Source organism: Stegostoma tigrinum, chromosome 1 (genome assembly GCF_030684315.1).
Source record: "Stegostoma tigrinum isolate sSteTig4 chromosome 1, sSteTig4.hap1, whole genome shotgun sequence".
Taxonomy (NCBI): domain Eukaryota; kingdom Metazoa; phylum Chordata; class Chondrichthyes; order Orectolobiformes; family Stegostomatidae; genus Stegostoma; species Stegostoma tigrinum.
In genome coordinates this window covers 29,740,277-29,760,129 of record NC_081354.1, presented here as the reverse complement: position 1 = coordinate 29,760,129, position 19,853 = coordinate 29,740,277, and the positions used below count along the sequence as shown (strand labels likewise).

Genomic DNA, 19,853 nt, shown 5'->3' with positions numbered 1-19,853 from the left:
TTGATTGTGCCGTGATGCATTTTCCACCAATAGCTTATGCTGATATTGGGCTTTTAGTGTGGGGATCATTGACAAAGAGGGCAAATTGAAAAAGATCACGGAGATACTATACTAATGGTATTGGTTTAGAGAACGCTGTTTGGAAGATATTGTGAAATTTAGCAAGATTGAAGGATTTAGGACAGGAATTGAATTCAGTAAGAATGAAATGCTGCTACTAGTAGTACAGAGAGATGGTGTGTGATAAGTGGCTCAGAGTTGAGTCTAGAAAATATTAGCTGGGCTCTAGATGTGGAGGCAGGTGGAGATGGAAGATAGCTAGAGCCAATGATTTGTCAGTTGTCGGTGAGCTGTGCAGATAAGAGCCCATGGAATTAGTGAAAACTTGAATGCTCGGTGTGCATGATTTAGTACAAGAGGGCTTTAGGTGCTACAGTTGCTATTGAATTGTAACATTTTTGAGAAGTTTGAAGGCTGATTAATAGGATGTTAAGAAACATTTGTTAGTTTGAAGTGGTGAATCGAGTATTTTAATAGCAATAGAAATAAATTATGTAATTGATGTGTTGTCGGGAGCTTGGAGAACACTTGAGCCGGTTATTGGCTTGTACAGAGAGAAAAGTCAATAGTAATCTCATAAATTACTGTCAGCATCTTGTATTAAACAAGACATGCGTTGCTTTAATGTTCTTGTCACAAAATTAGACATATTTTCCCACAAACTGAACTTTGACTGACTTATGCACCCACTAGAGTCCTCTGACACTCCCCAATTAGTCACAGAATATAAAAGCTAACACCTGATCAGGATACCTGCTGCAGCTAACAAGGCCGCACTGGACAGGTGCTTCTTTGTCTGTCTCTCCCTCTTTCTCTCTTTTCATCAATAATTCTTGATGAATTATTTCTTTTGTCTCTCCCTCTATATGTGTCCAATCTGCTGTCAGGTGTGGAATGGCTTGTAATTCGGTACAAACAAATCTCCATACATCTTGGTCTGTATTGGTATGTTGGATCGTGAGGTTTTCTCTTATCGCCACCTTGGTCATTGGCTGGGACAGTGCTTGTCCACTGATCATCAAATCAGAGGTCACATTATTAATAGCCATATTGTGTCCTTCCAGAGGGCATTGTCTTTTCTCCAACCCACCTTATTAATTATTCATCATTCACCCAGTCTCGGACTTGGTGAGCATGCAGCTGTAACAAATTAGTCCTGATCATAGTCAGCTCAGAGCTAGTGTATATGGCACACACCTTGGCATTATGGACCTTCTCAGAAGTATCGGTCATAGGATCAGTGATTTAAATTTGTCGTATCCTGTAAAGGGTTTAGAACTTTAACTGTGTCCATGGTTACTTGTGACACATCCTGGGCCTTGCTCTGGCCTAAGTTACCTTCTCCAGTAATGACCTGCATTTTCTGCTAAATGGATCGTATTTGACTTTCTAATTCCACAATGTCCAAGGTGTTGATGGTTGCCACCCCGATGCATATCCTGCCCCTGCTACCTCCAATAGTCCTCTTTTCTTTCTATTCTTGTTGGATTTAAGCTCATTCCTGCTCATCAAGGAGACGGACAAATAATTGTTTTGTGGTGGACAGGCACCATTCTGGAGCAGTCATTTCAGTTAAATTAAAGACTACCTGGACATGCCAAAATCCGGGTACCAAAGTGACAGATTCTCTAGTCTCCTCTAGCACCAGACCCACACCTGTACTGAGATTCACTGCATCTAAGTTCTGGTGTGGTTTTAATCACTGGGGGATGTGGGGTAATAAGCTTCTTATGGGTCCTGAAAATTCTGAAGGGCCCTGGCTCCTGACAGAAACCCCTATCTGTATCTCTCAACACCCTTTTTTCTGTATTTCCCTCCTGTATCATGTCATCCCCTGTCCAATTGATGATTATCCAGCCAATTTTCTTGAATTGCCTTGAGTAGCTGCCCCAGGCAACATATCGATTTTGTGTGTCACTACCCCAGTCGATATTCACATAGGTGCAATCCCAGTGAACCATAATTTTACTGCGACCGTAATTCCCTGATGGTTGTTCAATAAATGGATGTATTTGTCCTTCTGGGATTACCACCAGTGTCACCTCCAGAACTCTTGCATGAGAATTGTACCTCTCTGCCTTCTGATATACCCAATGTCTTCTTTGTGCATGCCAACCCATTCACTCCCATAGAATACGGATTTAAGTCCCTTCAGCTTCCTTTATTAGTTTATATTATCTTGGCTGTGGAACAGTGTTGTTCGCATTCATGGGATATTCTTCCAGTATGGATACTGCTCGAGGCGTATTCACTCATTGTGGTGACTCTGATGGTGGCTCAACCATAGTTTCAAGCATGATCACCCCAATAGTAACAAAATATATTACTCCTTTCATCCTAGGTTAAACCTGTAACATAGAAGTGTAATTTGTACTCTTATGTACAGTGTCTTTCTTATCACCACTATAAGCCCAGGTTTTCCAAACTCTGAGCCAGATCATCTATCCCCTTTTCCTAATCTGTTTCCAGTTCTAACCATCTGTTCTGTCTGACCCAAATTACTTCCTGTCCCCTTTCTGTTTTGCTTGCGTCATCTTTTCTGGCTAGTCTTTATTCATGGACAGCCAACATTGGGTTGCGTTCCAGTTATCTCTTTGGATATCTGTAACTGGTCCTGTTCTTTCTGCCTCTGTTGTTGGGAACCCGGCACATCGTTAGCATCGAGCATCACATGCCAGTTGTGGCTAGCTTGCTTCTCTCCCACTAACTTTAACTGATTGATATAGCAGCTACTCTTGCCTGGTGCCATTAATACCTTGTATACAGATGGGCTAGACTTATCGACTATCTTCGAGAAACCGGTGAACTTGGACTCAAGAATGAGTTGGGCTAGCGTATTCCTATCATTACTGTTTAACCAGGACTCATTTCTATCGGTAACAAAGTGTGAGGCTGGATGAAGACAGCAGGCCAAGCAGCATCTCAGGAGCACAAAAGCTGACGTTTCAGGCCTAGACCCTTCATCAGAGAGCGGGATGGGGAGAGGATTCTGGAATAAATAGGGAGAGAGGGGAAGGCGGACTGAAGATGGAGAGAAAAGAAGATAGGTGGAGAGGAGAGTATAGATGGGGAGGTAGGGAGGGGATAGGTCAGTCTGGGGAAGGCCCTCCCTACCTCCCCACCTATACTCTCCTCTCCAACTGTCTTCTTTTCTCTCCATCTTCGGTCCGCCTCCCCCTCTCTCCCTATTTATTCCAGAACCCTCACCCCATCCCCCTCTCTGATGAAGGGTCTAGGCCCGAAACGTCAGCTTTTGTGCTCCTGAGATGCTGCTTGGCCTGTTGTGTTCATCCAGCTTCACACTTTGTTATCTTGGATTCTCCAGCATCTGCAGTTCCCATTATTTCTCATTTCTATCAGGTTGGCTTTTGCGTTGATTTTAGGCCTTACTTTGCTGCTGCTTCTTCTCTTGTTGGTGGGCTGCTACATCATTTGCTTTCTTTGTTGTTTCATCCAAAAGTTTTACCCATTTTTCTGATTATGATTGTCTACCTTTGGTCCAGCCAAGTCCAAACCTACCAAACGCCACAACCTGCCAGGTTGCCTTATGCTGTTGCACTATTTTAACTATCATGTTTTTCAATGTCCCATTCATTCTTTCACAATTCTACTGGACTGCAGTCTTTTGGGTGTGTGGAATCTCTGTTCGATCCCAAGAAGGCTCATCATATTTTAGGGCCCAAGTAATGCAAAATGTATTCCCTGATCTGATTCTATGCTCCGGGACATACCCCAATGAGTGAATACCTGTTCCAACAAAATTTTTGCAGTATTTCTGGCTGTGTTTGTCATGGTCAGGAAAGCTTCCACCCGTTTATTAAACGTGTCCACTATTACTAGAATGTACTTGTATCCTCCTGGAGGGGTGTGTAGGGGTCCAATATAGTCGATTCATAAATTAGTCCACGGCCCTTCTACTAATCTAGTATGTCAGAGGGTCCCATTCTTAACATTCTTATCAGGGTTACGCTATGTGCAGATCAAACAATTAGTAACATGGTATACCACATCACCTTTTCATTCCGGGCCATCCACACACTTCCTTTATCTTATCCTGGGTATTCTCTGCCCCTTTATGTCCCCAGTGAATTATTTGATTTCATCCCTCCCACTCTGGCACCACGCATTTTCCATCATATGAAACTACTCCGTCCTGGACATAGACTTCTTTGTGTGCTTTATAGGAGTGAGATTCTGCTCCTTCTGTTAGGTTTTTTTTCAATTCCCTGTCTTTCTTTTGCTCCTGTGCTAAATCCATTACCTCAACTTATTCCCGAGACATTCCCTGTACACCTACCTCTACCTCTTCCCAATGTTGGATAGGCTGGAGGGGGTGCCCTTTGATTAGATCTTCCCTCATCATTTCTCCAGATTGTTATGTGATCTTTAACAGGCATCATCCTTACTCCAGAGGTCTTGGGAAATTTTATTGTTTCTTTTTCCCATGCTTGAACCACCTTCCTCATTACCCTGGCCTCTGTGCGTGTCATCAGTGGGAGCAAACTGTTCTAATACCCTCTTTGACTCCTTGGTGCCGTGCAACACCAACGTTCTTAGCCATCGGTTCCTAGCCTCTGCCTCCAGATTGTTCCTGTCCAAGATTGTATCGTGTACCCGCTAAAACCCTGCCCAAAGTGTGTTGCAAACGCGGTGGGTGTTCACCTTTCTTTTGATAGCACTTTATCAGCGCCTCCAATGGGTCCCCTCTGTTAGTGCCCACAACAGTTAACACCTGGTCTTTTAAAGCCTCATTTGTGCCTCTACCAACTTTCTGCTCTTCTCTTAAGACAGAGTGTACGCAGGCACATTATTATTAATTTTCCTTTCTCAGCGTTACCTAAGCCATGTACTTCCCTCTGTCTGACTGCTTGGAACAGCTCCCTAGGATTGTCCCCCGGCATGCATGTCCCAATACCTCTTGCAATGTCCCTCAACATTGGGGTGAAATATACTATAATCTTGTCCTCTACCATCTGACCATCTGCCTGTGATCATTCTCTAGTGATTACTAGGTGGGGACATTAAGAATGGAGTTGACAGGGTCTCCAAACCAGGGTCCATAAGCTGGCAGTGGATCCTCTGGTAGAGGGTTCCCATCATCATCTCTGCACCTAGTTGTGTCATCTGCTAAATCGTCCCAAGCTATGTCCTCTTCACTGCCCTCCTCACTGTCAGATATAAAGGCGTACATTGTACCTCTCTGTGCGGTGAGCTGACCTTGCAGCTTCTCTACCTGTCTCTGACATTTTGTGTGATCCACGGCACTACCCCTCCTTCTACTGAGTTGCTCTCTGAATCATATTCACTGCAGCTTTTAAATCATTACATTTTTGCTTCCATCCTTCCACCTCAGCATTAGCTGTTTGGACTTCTTGCTTACTCTTTTCCCCAACTAGCTTCTCACCCTGCATCTCGTTCTGATTCATAAGTACCAAGTCTGCACTCCTCTGTCCCTGCAGATCAGTTACCTTTTTACTAGGCGGGCTACCCCCTCGTGAAGTCTCTTATTCTCTTCCTCTAGTGTTTCCTTCTTTACCTTCTCTAACTTGGCTAGCTGTCAGCATTCTATCCGTTCCTCCATTGAGCAGCTGATCACTATCACTTTTTGTACTTCTTGTAAACTTCTTGTCCTACATCTTCGTTTGAGTAACCTGCCAAAGGGCATCGCCAGTTGATGTTCCCTTGTCTGTGGTGTGACCTGCATGTTACCCATATGGTGACCATTTCTCTATTTATGTATTTCAGGAAGAGCCCTGTCCAATTAGGGCAGTCCATTCCTTCCTGATTCATCATTGTACACAGGTGGCTATGGAATAACCCCAAACTCCCTTTCTTTCTGTACCCTGCTAATTCAGTTCGACTTGCATCTTCCGCTGACACAGTGGAGAGATGTCTTCCCTTGAGCCCAAAGCTCGCGCTCGCTCGGTCTGACCCAAGCCTCCTGCTGACTCAGTGGAGAGACCTACTTTCGGATTTGAGTCACGGCACCATGATATGTTGTAGGGAGCCTAGACAGCATTGGCTCCAGTTATTGGCTTACATAGAGAGAAGAGTCAATACTTGTAAGCTCACAAATTACTTTATTCACGAATTAAATAAGACACATGTTGGTTAAATGTTTTTTGTCACAAAACTAGACCTTCTACATTTTCTCACAGACTGAATGTGGTGCTATTTATACACCCACTAGGGTCCTCTGATACCCCAAGGGCTCGACTAATTCAGTTCTCGCATGCCTTTACCTTATTGGCTCTGGCCTAGAGACTTTGCTAGCATTACCTCATTATTTCTCACTTAATGAGGCTTTTGTATTACTCCATCTTTCTTAGATTTTACAGGACTTAGTTAATGCAAAACGGTTTAAATCGGCTCAAAGTAGCACCTGGGCACATGTCATTTTTAGTTCAGAAGCTGCTTCTTTCATCACATCAGCACTTCTGCATTCAGTACCTCCTGTTAGCGATATCAGTGACTGGTACCCCTCTATCTCTCTCTGTCCTTCTGCAGCCTCTGGCTAACCTCTCCCCAGGCAGTGATGTCAGCAGCTTGTACCTTTTGATCCATCTTTATCTCTCTGCAGCTTCTGGTTAACGGAAGGCTGGCTTAAGATCAAGGAGGATATTGAGGTTGCACAATATTAGATTCTGTTAGAATTGAGTTTGTGGTAAAATCTGAACAGTAGATTTACTCTTGCCAGTGTTCAGGTGGGGGTTTTTTTGGGACTTGAAGGCATTGAGCACTGCAAAGATTAACGTTTTGGCTTCACCTGTTTAGGAGTGGGTTTAAATGTGTCAGATTCTGCCAACAATACAAAGTTAGATGGGAAAGCAAGCCACTTATGGGATATGAAGGGTATGTGAAGGGATTTATACAGTTAAGTACTTGAATGAGAGTGAACAAGAAGAATGCAATGTGGGGGAAATATAAAGTTATGTGAATCAGTAGGAAATGATGAGAGACAGGGAATGTTATTCAGAAGAATCTGAGTATCCTCCTTTGTCAATCACAGAAAGCTAACCTACTTCCCTAAGTACTGGTTGTACATGCAAGTAGGACTTTACCTTCTATTACAAAGGGGTTCAATTATCAGAGTGAAGAAGTCTCACTGCAATTTTAAGGATTGTGGGAACATTGTAGGAATATGTAGTTGAGGTAGAAGGTGAACCATGTAATGCTTCCAATATGGTTCATTACTCTATTTATGTATTAGTTAGTAAACAAAAATTAAAACACATTGGTGGGGTAAGATATTGGCACGGTTTAAGGATTGGTTAATAAAAAGAAACTGGAGTAGGAATGAATAGATCTTTCCCAGGTAGGCAGGCTTTGACCAGTGAGGTTTCACAAGGCTAAATACCTAGGCCCCCATTGTTCACCATCGAGATCAGTGATTTGGATTTGGGGTCTAAATGTAATATTTCCAAGTTTGGAGATGACACAACAATATATGCTTTTGAGGATGATGAAAAGAAACTTGAAGGGAATTTGGAAAGCATGAGTATGGGGCAAACAAATAGCAAATAGAATATAGTATGGATATATACGGTTATCCACTTTGGTAGGAGAATTGGAAGTACAATATATTCCTAACTGGTGAGAGGTTGTGAAGCATTAATGTCCAAAAGCACCTGGTTGTCCATTACAGAACTTTTAAAGGATTAGGTAGGGTGGATGCAGAAGGGCTTTTCCCCTGTGCGGTGGGATGGGAAAAAAATTAGAAGCAGTGACAGTGTCAGAATAGAGACCACGTCATTTAGGACCGAGTTGAGAACTAATTTTTTCGCCTTATGCTTGTTGGAGGTCCGTTGTCTCAGTTCTAGGACATCTCTGCATGTATTCCTCAGGGTTGTATCCAGGTGCCAACTATCTTCAGCTGCTTTGTTAATGACCATCCTTCCATTATAAAGTCAGAAATGGGAATGTTCATCGGTAATTACACAATATTCAGCACTATCCACCACTTCAGATACTGAAGCGGTCCATGTCAAAATGCAGCAAGACCTAGACAATATCCAGGCTCGGTGGCAAGTAGCATTGGTGCCACACATACCATGTAATGACTGTCTCTAACAACCACTCTTTGACATTCAATGGCATTATCATCATTGCTTCCATCAATATCAACATCCTGGGGGTTATCATTGATCACAGACTCAACTGGACTAGTGCTAGATGTAAATATAGGGTTGACTACAAGGGCAGGTCAGAGGCTAGGAACACTGCAGCAAGTGACTCACCAGCTGAGTGGTAGCCTCCACCCACAAAGTCACAAGTCAGGATTGTGATGCAATACTCCCCACTTGCCAGGTTGAGTTCAGCTCCAGCAACACTCAACAAACTTAATACCATCTAGCACCGTATCCACATTCAGTCATTCCACCACTGATGCTCCTAGCAGCAGTGTGTTCTAGCAACAAGATGCAATGCAGAAATTCACCAAAGATCCTTGTACAGCACCTTCCAACACACAGCAATTGCCACCTAGAAGGACAAGGGCAGTAGATGGATGGGAATGTCACCACCTTCAAGTTCCCCTTCAAGCCACTCACCATCCTGATTTGAAACACCATTCCTTCAATGTCGCTATGTCAACATGCTGGAATTCCTGTCTTAATAACATTGTGGGTCTATCTATATAGCACATTGACTACAGCAGTTCAACAAGGCAGCTCACCACCATTTTATCAAGGGTAACTAGTAATGGGTAATAAACGCTGGTCCATTCAGCAATGCTCACATCCCATGAGTGAATAAAAAAAAGAACATAGCAGTGAGTACCTCAAAGGATTATGGAAACTTTGGTTAGTGACTATTTTAGAGAGAGATCAATTGATTTCTAGTTTAAAAACTATATCAAGGAAGATGGGAAAGAGCATTAAAGTAGACAATCAGCCATGCCCCAGAAAGACAACAAAATTGAGAGGCCAGATGGTCTATACTTATATGTTCAGAGGACAAATTAGGAACATTGTTTTTATGAAGCAAGCTGTTGGGTATGGAATAGAATTGATAATTACATCATGAACATAATTAACTATGTTGTGTCTCAAGTGCATTGCATCACGGTATGTGTTTAACGGTGTTCCCAGTAACTTAATACTTGGTATTGGATATTAGTAGGCAGCTACTGTGATCTTGTGGAAATGTGAAAAACAGCATTATTCATATCATCCCTATATAGTAGTGTTGACAAGGAGCATGTGAAGCAAGGATGTCACTGCCCCGACCGCCATGTCCATGTTTTCCTGGTCATGAAGTCATAGAGTTATACAGCATGGAAACAGACCTTTTGGTCCAACCAATCCATGCCAACCATAATTCCAAACTAAACTAGTGCCTCTTGCCTACACTTGGCCCAGATCCCTCCAAACATTTCTTATTCATTATATTTTTAAATGTTATAAATGTAATCGTATCCACCAGTTCCTCTGGAAGCTCATTCTGTACATGAACCACTCTAAAATAAAAAATAGCCTGCCATGTCTTTTTTTAAAAATCTTTTTACCTCCCACCCTTAAAAATATGCTGCCTTGCCTTGGAATCCCCCACCCTGGGGAAAAGACACCTACCGTTCATTTTGTCTATATCCCTTTATAATTTTATAAACCTCTAAGGTCAACCCTGAGCCTCCTATGCTCCAGTAAAGAATGTCCCAGCCTATGCAGTCCTCCAGATAAGTTAAGCCCTCCATTCCCGGCAACATCCTGGTAAATCTCTTACGAACCCTCTCTAGCTTATTAATATCACGGTGGGGGCGGTGACATCCTTGCTTCACATGCTCCTTGTCCAACACTACTTCCTATAAAAGGGTGACCAGAACTGGACACTACTCCAGAAGATGCCTCACCAATATGCTGTACAACCTCAATATGGCATGCTAACTCCTATACTAAAAGGTCTGAACAATGAAGACAAGCATGCTAAGTGTTTTCTCAACCACCCTATTCCCACTTCCACCCTTTTACTGTTGTCTTTTACCAGTGACTACTGGGAACGTACAGATGAAAGCAGCCTTGTTAGCTTCTGTAAAGCAATTGTGCGTGTGTGATAACTGGCTGAGAATGCCTGGGCTCAGGAATGAATAACTTGGCCAAAAGTTATGGTCTTGATAATTGTTGAAAAGTACCTATCAGGCCATTGCATGAGGACAAGATTGAAATTTCTCTGATTTATTTTGCAGGGCAAGAAAGGAGTGAGACAGAGGTTGTAGATATTAAGATTTAGTTGTAAGTATTATTGGTGCTAATGACCTAGAAAGGGCAAGCATCAAAGTCCTACCATTTGATGTCAGGAAGAAGTTTTAAAAAGTTGGATCTCAAAAATAGTAATTGTTGAATTACTTCCAGTGCTATGTGATCATGAGAGTAGAAATAGAAAGTTGACAATGGTCAACATGTGACTTGAAACACGGTGCATTGAGACTAGTTTGGAGCAAATGGCTGTTGTCAAGAGACAAATTGCACCTCAGTAGGACAGGCACTAGTCATTTCAGGAGGTTCACTGATGTGGTTGGAACGGGTTTGAGATGCTTTTGGTTGGAAACCATATAGAGGTAGAAAACAGGAATAAGGTGCATACATTTCAAATACCAGGTGGTTCAAGAGAAGGGAAGAGATGAATAGTAGAAAACAGCCAAGTAAGAGGAAGTAGTAAATTATTAGGTGAATTGAAAGTACTTGAGAAAGTAAAAGTCAAAATTAGAGTTGTTGTGCATAAAAATGAATTTATGGAATATGGTAAATCAGATTGGTGCATTAATAGATGCAAACGCCCATGTTGAAATTTGATTTTTATATGATAGAGCTGTGGCTAAAAGAAATCCAAGCCTTAGTTTAAATATCCCACAATACAAGTCGTTCAGTACTTAAGAAATAGGAGCATGAGTAGGCCATCTGGCCTATTGAGCCTGCTCTGCAAGTCAGTACGATCACGGCTGATCTTTCATGAACTCAGCTGTACTTGCCTGCCTACTCACCATAATCCTTAATTCCTTTTCTGTTCGATAAACATGTTTGCCTTAAAAAGATTCAATGAGGTATCCTCAACTTCTTCACTGGGCAGGGAATTCCATTGATACATCCAAAGGGTTTTGAAGAAGTAGTCTGTCCTCAGCTCTGTAAATCTGCTCACCCTTGTTTTGAGGCTATGCCCCCTAGTTTTAGTTTCACCCATCAGTGGAAACAATCTCCTGACTTCGATCTTATCTGTTCCCTTCAAAATTTTATGTTTTTCATTCTTTTTTAAATTCCTATGAGTATGGTCCCAATCTACTCAGTTTCCTCATAAACCAACATTCTCAATTCCGGACTCGGCCTACTGAACCTCCTCTGCTCCCCGTCCAGTGCCAGTACATCCTTTCTCAAGTAAGGAGACAATACTGTACACAGTACTCTAGGTGTGGCCTTACCAGCACCCTGTACAGCTGCAGCATAATCCCCATATTTTTAAACTCCATCCCTCTAGAAATAAAGGATAGTATTCCATTTGCTGCCTTAATTGCCTACTGCACCTACGAACCAACTTTTTGTGAGTCATGCACAAGGACACGCAGATCCATCTGCACAGCAGCATACTGCAGTTTTTCACCATTTTAAATAATAGTCTATTTTGCTGTTATTCCTACCAAAATGATGACCTCACATTTGCCAACATTGTACTCCATCTGCCAGACCCTCGCCCACTTTCTTAAGCCATCTGTATCCCTCTGCAGACTTTGTGTCCTCTGCTCACTTTGTTCTACCACTCATCTTAGTGTCAGCTGTGAACTTTGACACACTATACTTGGTTCCCAATTCTAAATCAACTATGTAAATTGTAAACAATTAAGGAAAGGGGGAGAAGTGGCAGGTAAGGATGGTGTTTGATGCAGCGGCCTCAGACTTATTATCTGGCAGCATTTGTGGACAGAAAACAAAGTTAACATTTCTGGTCGAGTGACCATTCCTGACAATTTCCACAGATGCTGCCAGACCTCTTGACCTTTTGCAGGAGTTAATTTGCCTCAGACTGATTGTTTGCCGTAGTATCATCATTAAGGTGGTATTTCATGGGTTCTGGCAACTTAACGGTTGCAAACTGTGATGGACAAGAATTTTGATTTCTTTTGAACTAAGGGAATTGATTTGACATTTGGTCCATTTTGTAATTTTTGTGCAGTATCATTGTTCAATGCAGCTGGTCTTTCTCTCTCTCTCTCTCTCTCTCACTCTTCTCTCTTCTGTATTCTTTAATCTTCATATGAAGTTTTGCTAACCAGGTGGTAATCAATCATGGGTGACTGACATATCAGATTGTTGATCTAAAAATAGAAAGTGGTCATGAAAATTTTCCAGCCAGTTCTACCTTCAGTCTCTGTAACAATCTGAGAAATATATACAAAGTAAGTGCTTTAAAGGAATATATTGTTCAGTGGAAGTTTCATTAACTTGCTTGGTAATATCAGTGCAGCCTCCGATGAAGTGCTGTTGTATTTTCCAGCCCAGTATTTAAACTCTGGTGTCCAATGAGCTGGATTACCTCACTTCCGGTCTCTCTTCACAATGGAGTATATATAGGGTCTAGTCTATGTGTTTGTTGATGGCTTTCTTAGTGGAGACTCAGGCCTCTACGAATTCCTGTGCTTGCCTCTGCTTGGCTTGTCCCAGGATCCTAGTGTTGTTCCAATCAAATTAGTGGTTTTCCTTATCCATGTGGATGGAGATGCACGAGCATTGGTCGTGACTTATTGTTGCAAATTGAGGTTGGTGTACTTCTGTGGCTAATTTTTTTCCTGTCAGTCCATTGTAACTTTTATCACAATCTTTGTAGGGAATCTTGTATATAATATTGGTCCTGTCCATAGGGAGTAATGGGTCTTTGATTTGGGTTAGCAGTGGCGTTGAGCTGATGTGGGGTTGTGTGCTATCCTGATACCCAGTGGTCGTAGGAGTCTTGTGGTCAGTTCAGACTTATGAAGTTTGGCCAATGCAGTGATGGGTTTTAAATCTAAGGAAACTGTGCTGGCAGTATGTTAGTTCATGTTTGATTGTCACATGGATTACAGATTAACTGACCGAAAAATGATAGCTTTGACAGTTGCACATCAAAAGTGATAAAGGAGCCAGATAGTGTCAAGTTGTACCATTTGTTCACTGGCTGCAAACAGTTCCTGTGTCAGCTCAAAATAGAAGCAGTGGGGGCAATCCACGATGCTGCTATGGGGATGGGGGATAAGTAGGAAGTTGCTAGGGGTGTGGTGGGGGAATTTAGGAAACTGCAGGGACTATAGGATTGGGAATGGGTGAATAATGAAGCTGAAAATGGGATGCAGGCACATAGAAGGGCTGCAAAAGGAGTAAAGTGAGGGCTTGCAAGGAGAAGTGTTGGCTTGGAGAGAAGTGGGAGCTGAGAAGGGAAATGGGGTTGTTAGGGAGGCTACAAGGTGTTGTAACTTTGGTTAAAATTCCCAGCTTTATGACATGCGATGGAAACTCATTAACTCACTAAACTGGGAGGTATGGTTGGGATGATGGCTTTTTGTGTGTAGAAATGTGTCATTTATTATGGGGGGGGGAATGAAATCCTGCACTGACTTATGCTGTTGTCATATGTCAGTTTAAATACCATAGTGTCTAGGAAACAAATTAGTTCCTTGCGTGTTGTGGCTTTAAATTTATAGAGTTGCTTGTTATTGAAGATGTTGATGAATTGTTCTGATTTTCCCTTTGTGTGAGCCCAAATGTTAAGCACAAAGAAAATAATGTTACCATGTGACTGCAAAACCTAATAAATGAGTTAGTGAGAATGCAAAGGGAGGCACAGTGTCTGTGGTTAGCACTGCTGCCTCAAAGCGCCAAGGACCCGCGTTCGATTCCACTCTTGGGCAACTGTCTGTGTGCAGTTTGCACGTTCTCCCATGCCTGCGTGGATTTCCTTCAGGTGCTCCAGTTTTCTCCTACAGTCCAAAGATTTGCAGGCTTAGGTGGATCGGCCATGCTAAGTTGCCCATAGTGTTCAGTGATGTGCAGCTAGGTGGATTAGCCATGAGAAATATAGGGTAGGGGACTGGGTCTGGGTGGGATGCTCTTTGGAGGGTTGGTGTGGACTCAATGGATCAAATGGTCTCCTTCCACACTGTAGGGATTCTGTGAAAAAGTCCTGAACCAGAAGAAGCTCCCAAAACTCAATGTAGCTTTTGAGAAAATTGTAAGGATTCCTCAAAAGAAAGTATGCTGTACCCTGACAGATCATGGAGGAAATCTTCAGTTGCAGGGAAAAAGAGGCACATCAGAAAACACTGGTATGGTGGTGACATAGAAGCAACGCAGTGATAGAGAAAATGCCTTTATGGAAAATATAGAAAACGTAATGAATTAGTTGGTGTCATGTAACTGGGTAGAGTTCTGCGAGGTCAAGTGCTAGGACCTCATCCACTTATCGTCACTCACTAACAGCTTTGACAAAGGGATAGAGATTAATATGTATTCCTTTCATTACAGTACACAATTGGGAGGGAACGTGAACTGTGAGGAGATCACAAAACAGTTGGAAAGAGAGAGAGACAAATAAATGAGTGAACATGACAGTTAGAAAGTGTGAAGTTAATCACTTTGATCATTCGAATAGAAAATCAGAATATTTTTTAAATGTATTCAGAGAGATTGGGATGTACTCATACAAGGAAAGAAGTAAGTTAGTGTGTAGGTACAGCAAGCAAATAGGAAGAGCAAATAATGTGTTGGCCTTTATTGCAAAGGCATTAATCTGAAGGTGTAAGTTTTAAAAAATGTTACAATTATAGGGTGCTGCCCTCCTCCTCCTATACCTAACTAAGGAATCTATTCTCAGAATAAGGAGAAGATCGTTAAGGATCGTGAGAAGAAATTTCTTCACTCAAAGGGTTTTGAATTTTAGAATGCTGAGCCCAGAAGTTTTTAGATGCTCCATCATTGAATGCACTTAAGGCTGAGAAAGGTTGTCTGATTTCTAAGTCAGAAGTACTTATTAACTGTGCAAAATTTGGACAAAATAAGGGGGAGGTATCCAACATCAGAGAAAAATAGAAAATACGAGCAGAAGGTGTAGAGCTGGATGAACACAGCACGCCAAGCAGCATCAGAGGAGCAGGAAAGCTGACGTTCCGGTTCTGGACCCTTCTTCAGAAAAGGTCCTCTGATGCTGCTTGGCCTGCTGTGTTCATCCAGTTCTACAACTTGTTATCTCAGATTCTCCAGCACCGGCAGTTCCTTCTATCTCAGGAGCAGAAGTAGGTCATTAGGCCCTTTTGAGTCTGTTTCACCATTCATTATGTTCATGATTGACCATCTAATTCAATAACCTGTTTCCCCCGCTTTAATCCCAAGTGCAACGTCCATCACCTTCTTGAAATTATACAATGTTTTGTATTCAACTGCTTTCTGTGGTAGCAAATTCCACAGGCTCCCCATTCTCTGGGTGAAGGTATTTTTCCTCTCCTCAGTCCTAGATGGTTTAACTGGTATCCCTAGACTGTAAGCCCTGGTTCTGGGGTAGTAGGGATTGCAGATGCTGGAGAATCTGAGATAACAAGGTGTAGAGCTGGATGAACACAACAGGCCAAGCAGCATCGTAGGAGCAGGAAAGCTGACATTTTAGGCCTAGGCCTAGACCCGTCATCTCGGCCCGAAACATCAGCTTTCCTGCTCCTATGATACTGCTTGGCCTGGTGTGTTCATCCAGCTCTAATCTTGTTATCTTAAGCCCCAGTTCTGGACTCCCCTGTCTTTGAGGACAGCCTTCCAGCATCTACCCTGCCAAGTCCCGTTGGAATTTTATAGTTATCTATGAGATTCCTTTTCGCTCTTCTGATGTCATAGTGATTTTTCCCCCCCCCCTTTATTCCTTAACGGGATGAGGGCATCGCTGGCTAGGAAACATTTATTGCCCATCCCTTATTGCCAAGAGATAATAGGAACTGCAGATATTGGAAAATCAGAGATAACAATTGTGTGGGCTTTTTTTCTGATGAAGGGTCTAGGCCCGAAACGTCAGCTTTTGTACTCCTAAAATGCTGCTTGGCCTGCTGTGTTCATCCAGCTCACACTTTGTTTTCCTGATTGCCATCAGGTCAGTTGAGAGTTGACTACATTGCTGTTGGCCTGGAGTCACATATAGGCTAGACCAAGTTAAGGATAGCAATTTCCTTTCCTAACGGGCATTAGTGAACCAGATGGGTTTTTCCTGACAGTGGTCAAATTTAGATTCTAAATTCCAGAAATATTATTGAATTCAAATTCCACCATCTGCTGTGGCGGGATTTGAACCTGGGTACCGAGAATGTTATCTGGGTCTCTGGATGAACGGACCAGCGATTATACCACTAGGCTATCGCCTCCCCTCCTAATAGATTTATCCTCTCATTGTACGTCAGTCCTGCCATCCCAGGAAACCGTCTAGTAAATCTTTGCTGCAGTCCCTCTATATGAAGAATATCCTTACTCAGATAAGGAGACCAAAACTGCACACAGTATTCAAGGTGTGGTCACACCAAGGTCCTGTATAATTGCAACAAGGCATCCTGCTCCTGTACTCAAATCTTCTTGCTACGAAGGCCATCGTACCATTTTCCTTCTTGACTGCCTGTTAGCAAACATGGGTCTGTGTTTGGCGTAGTACAGCCTTAGAAGTGAAAAAGTAGCCGTTTTAAATCAACAAAGACATAGTTTCTTTCTGGATTAAAATGTAACTGAAAGCTGTTTGTTACAGATCGAGGAACAGGCTGATTGTCAGATCATGGATGGGCACTTTGTATCCCCACTGGACCATTACCTACCAGGGATAATGCCATCTGAATCGGTCAAAGCTAGGTAAGGAAACAAAGGCATTCAGTTGAATCCTCACAATGCTTGCATTTTTATTCTTAAATTTGTGAAATTTTACCTTTATTGAAAATAATTATTGGATCTATCTATTTGAGATATACAAATAATATTCTTGAATTGATTCTCTGGTTATTTCTGGAAGTGAAATTCCATTAATTTGCATTACTAGTATCACTTAAATGCAGACATCAGTTGTGACTGCTCTTTTTATCCCTCTCCTTGTCTTTCTTTTGCTTTTGCATTGGTCTTCATTGTTTGGTCAAGATCAAAAGTTAGTGTTGCTAAAAATTGTAGGATAATCTCTTACTGAAGGGTAGTACATTAGTAAACTAATATATTGTGTTGTGTGACTACTTGCTATCTCAATTCTTCAGTACAACTTTTTTTTACAATAGCTTACAATTGACATTTAACACTGTAAAAGGGGATAGAGTTTTCTATGGCTAAGTATAGATGAAACAAAATTCTTTTGTGATTAGACTCTTCAACTGAAAACTCCGTAGCATGATATTGTGATGTGGCAATTTTGAAATAGTTGGAGGCTATTGGGCAAAGCTAACCCTTTACTCCCTTCACTGAGACCATTCCTTTTCGTTGTAGATGTTTTCCTGTGGTGGATAGCTTTACAAAGAGGAATGTTGAGTAGTCCTTACCTGATATTACGTTATTGCTTTTGACCAACATCCAGAAATGATAAGGATGCTGATTCCTTATCAGTTAGCAGTGGTGTTCCACAGTGATTGGTTCTGGAAACATTGTTTGCAATTGGCATGAATTATTTGGTCTTCATAGATCAACTTGCAGATGACACAAAATTAAGGTCATAGAACATAGAACACTACAGCGCAGTACAGGCCCTTTGGCCAGTGGGAATACTATGATTGAAACATTAACAAATTTGCAGGATGGATGTGTAGATGGTAAATGATTTTCATGATAATTGCGAGAACGTGCATTTTGGTAGGAGTAAGTAAGCCACCAGCTGCTTTTGATAATAAAAATCAGTAAGATGTTGGAGACACAGGAATCTAGATGTACAGATTCACATTGTGAAACAGAGTTGTGCATATTAACAATGCTATAAAGCATACAACTAAATCACTAAGTTTCATTTTTACAGCTATAGAATGTAAAAACAGTCAAGTAATGTTAAACATGTATGTAACCTTGGCTAGATGACCATTAGAGGACTATCCATATTATTGAAAAGGTATAGAGGTATAAAGAAAATGCAAAACAGATTTGCAAGAATAATTTCAGAACTCAGAGGGTGCAGCTAACAAAAAAGACTGATTAGGATGGGGTTCATTCTCCGGGAAGATTGAGAAGTGACCTAGAAAGATATTTAAAATTATGAAGGGATTTGTGTTTTCTAGGGTACATACGGAGAGAATGTTTCTCCTTAAGGGATTCAAAAACTGGGATAATAAAAAGAAGATGCAGTAAAGAATGCAAGAAATCTGACAGTAATGAGAATATTGAACTCACAACCACTTGAAATTCTTGAGGCAAATCATGTTGATGCATTCAGAGGGAATCTGGATAAATACATGTGGATTATGAAGCATATATTGATCTATATTAAGTATTGTCAGGACTGATAGAACATTCAAATTTGATAACACATTGTTACAGCTTAAACTTTTCCTCTGTGCGACCATATCTTGATGCAGTGTTTCAAAGTACAAAGCATACACAAAAAAAGGTACATGAGAAATAATGTAGTTCCTTTAAAAACACCAGATCACTTGTTTAGCATCACGGACTTGTTCCTGTCACTACCATAGCTGTTTCATTTCACAGTGTTTTCATAAGTTCAATTCAACAGGCAGGAATCACACATCCTTTACTCAGCTCACAACAAAGAGAACAGTCAGCTCAATTGTGAACTCTTGCGTTAAATCCCAAGGCATTCTGGGGATGAGCAATCTTATTTCATTATTTCAAGCTATAGTACAATGCCAAAAGCAATCCCTGCTTAAAAGGTAAACTTAAACCTTAATCATGAGATGTGAACAAACATTAATCTGTCTTTAATGTGTAAATGTGTGCATATTTGTGCACACACACTCACACTCTCTCTTTCTCCTACTCTCTATTTCTGTCTCTCACTTGCAAAAAGAAGAACATTTCCAATACTTAATGACCTGTTATTCAATTTTATTAATCTGTGCTTAATCTTATCTGACCATGTTTAATGGCTTTCACCCAGCATTACATATCAGTTTCAAATGCAAGATTTAAATATACCTTACATTTTTAGGAATCAAGAACAATTTTTACCCCAAAGGTTATTGCTGATGAGCTCAAAGTCACTTAGCTGTAACCAAATCCTTTCTTTTGCCAAGGTCAGTCACAAGATGACATACTAAATTTTCTTCAACTACAAAACTTCATTTGAAGATTTAGAGATTTGCTGTTTAGTACAGTATAAACAAATTGTGTGCTTGGTTGCACTTTATTTCACACTGTATTATAGTAACAGTTAAGCAAAACACAGTGCAGAAAATAATTTTGGGTAGTAAGAATAATGGTTTATTAAAGCAATTAATGTTATTGCTTCACAAGCCAACTAACAACGAATTTAAAAAAAGCAATCATTTGTGGTATTGCGCATCTGGTAATTGAAATGAAGTAGCTTACTGATGGTCTAATGGACAAATATAATTTTGGTATAGTACTGAACAATACAGATCAGAAGACCTGACATGTAATCTCAGTTGGTGTTGATATCTCTTCAAGTATGTCAATTTCTGATGATGTGGGTTGGGAAGAAATGACCAGTATCCCAAAGAGGTCATTTCCTGGTGATTGCTATGATTTAATGAAGGGTTTGGAGAAAATGGTTTCTGCTAAGAGAATGCAAGATTTTGCATAATTTATCTAAGAATTACTACATGCATAGCTCCTTCAACATGCTCAAACATCTTACTGGATTTGAAAGGAGCATTACAG

At 41.2% G+C, this 19,853-nt stretch overlaps 1 protein-coding gene across 7 annotated transcripts in view; it reads left to right on the top strand.

The window, feature by feature from the left end:
• abhd18 (abhydrolase domain containing 18) overlaps positions 1 to 19,853 on the top strand; it is a 98,222-nt gene that overhangs the window by 22,497 nt on the left and 55,872 nt on the right. For all 7 annotated transcript variants that reach the window (XM_059643644.1, XM_059643581.1, XM_059643625.1 and 4 more), the window contains one exon: positions 16,783 to 16,883. In XM_059643644.1, coding sequence (XP_059499627.1) covers positions 16,783 to 16,883 — 101 coding nt within the window. The remainder of the gene's footprint in view (positions 1 to 16,782; positions 16,884 to 19,853) is intronic.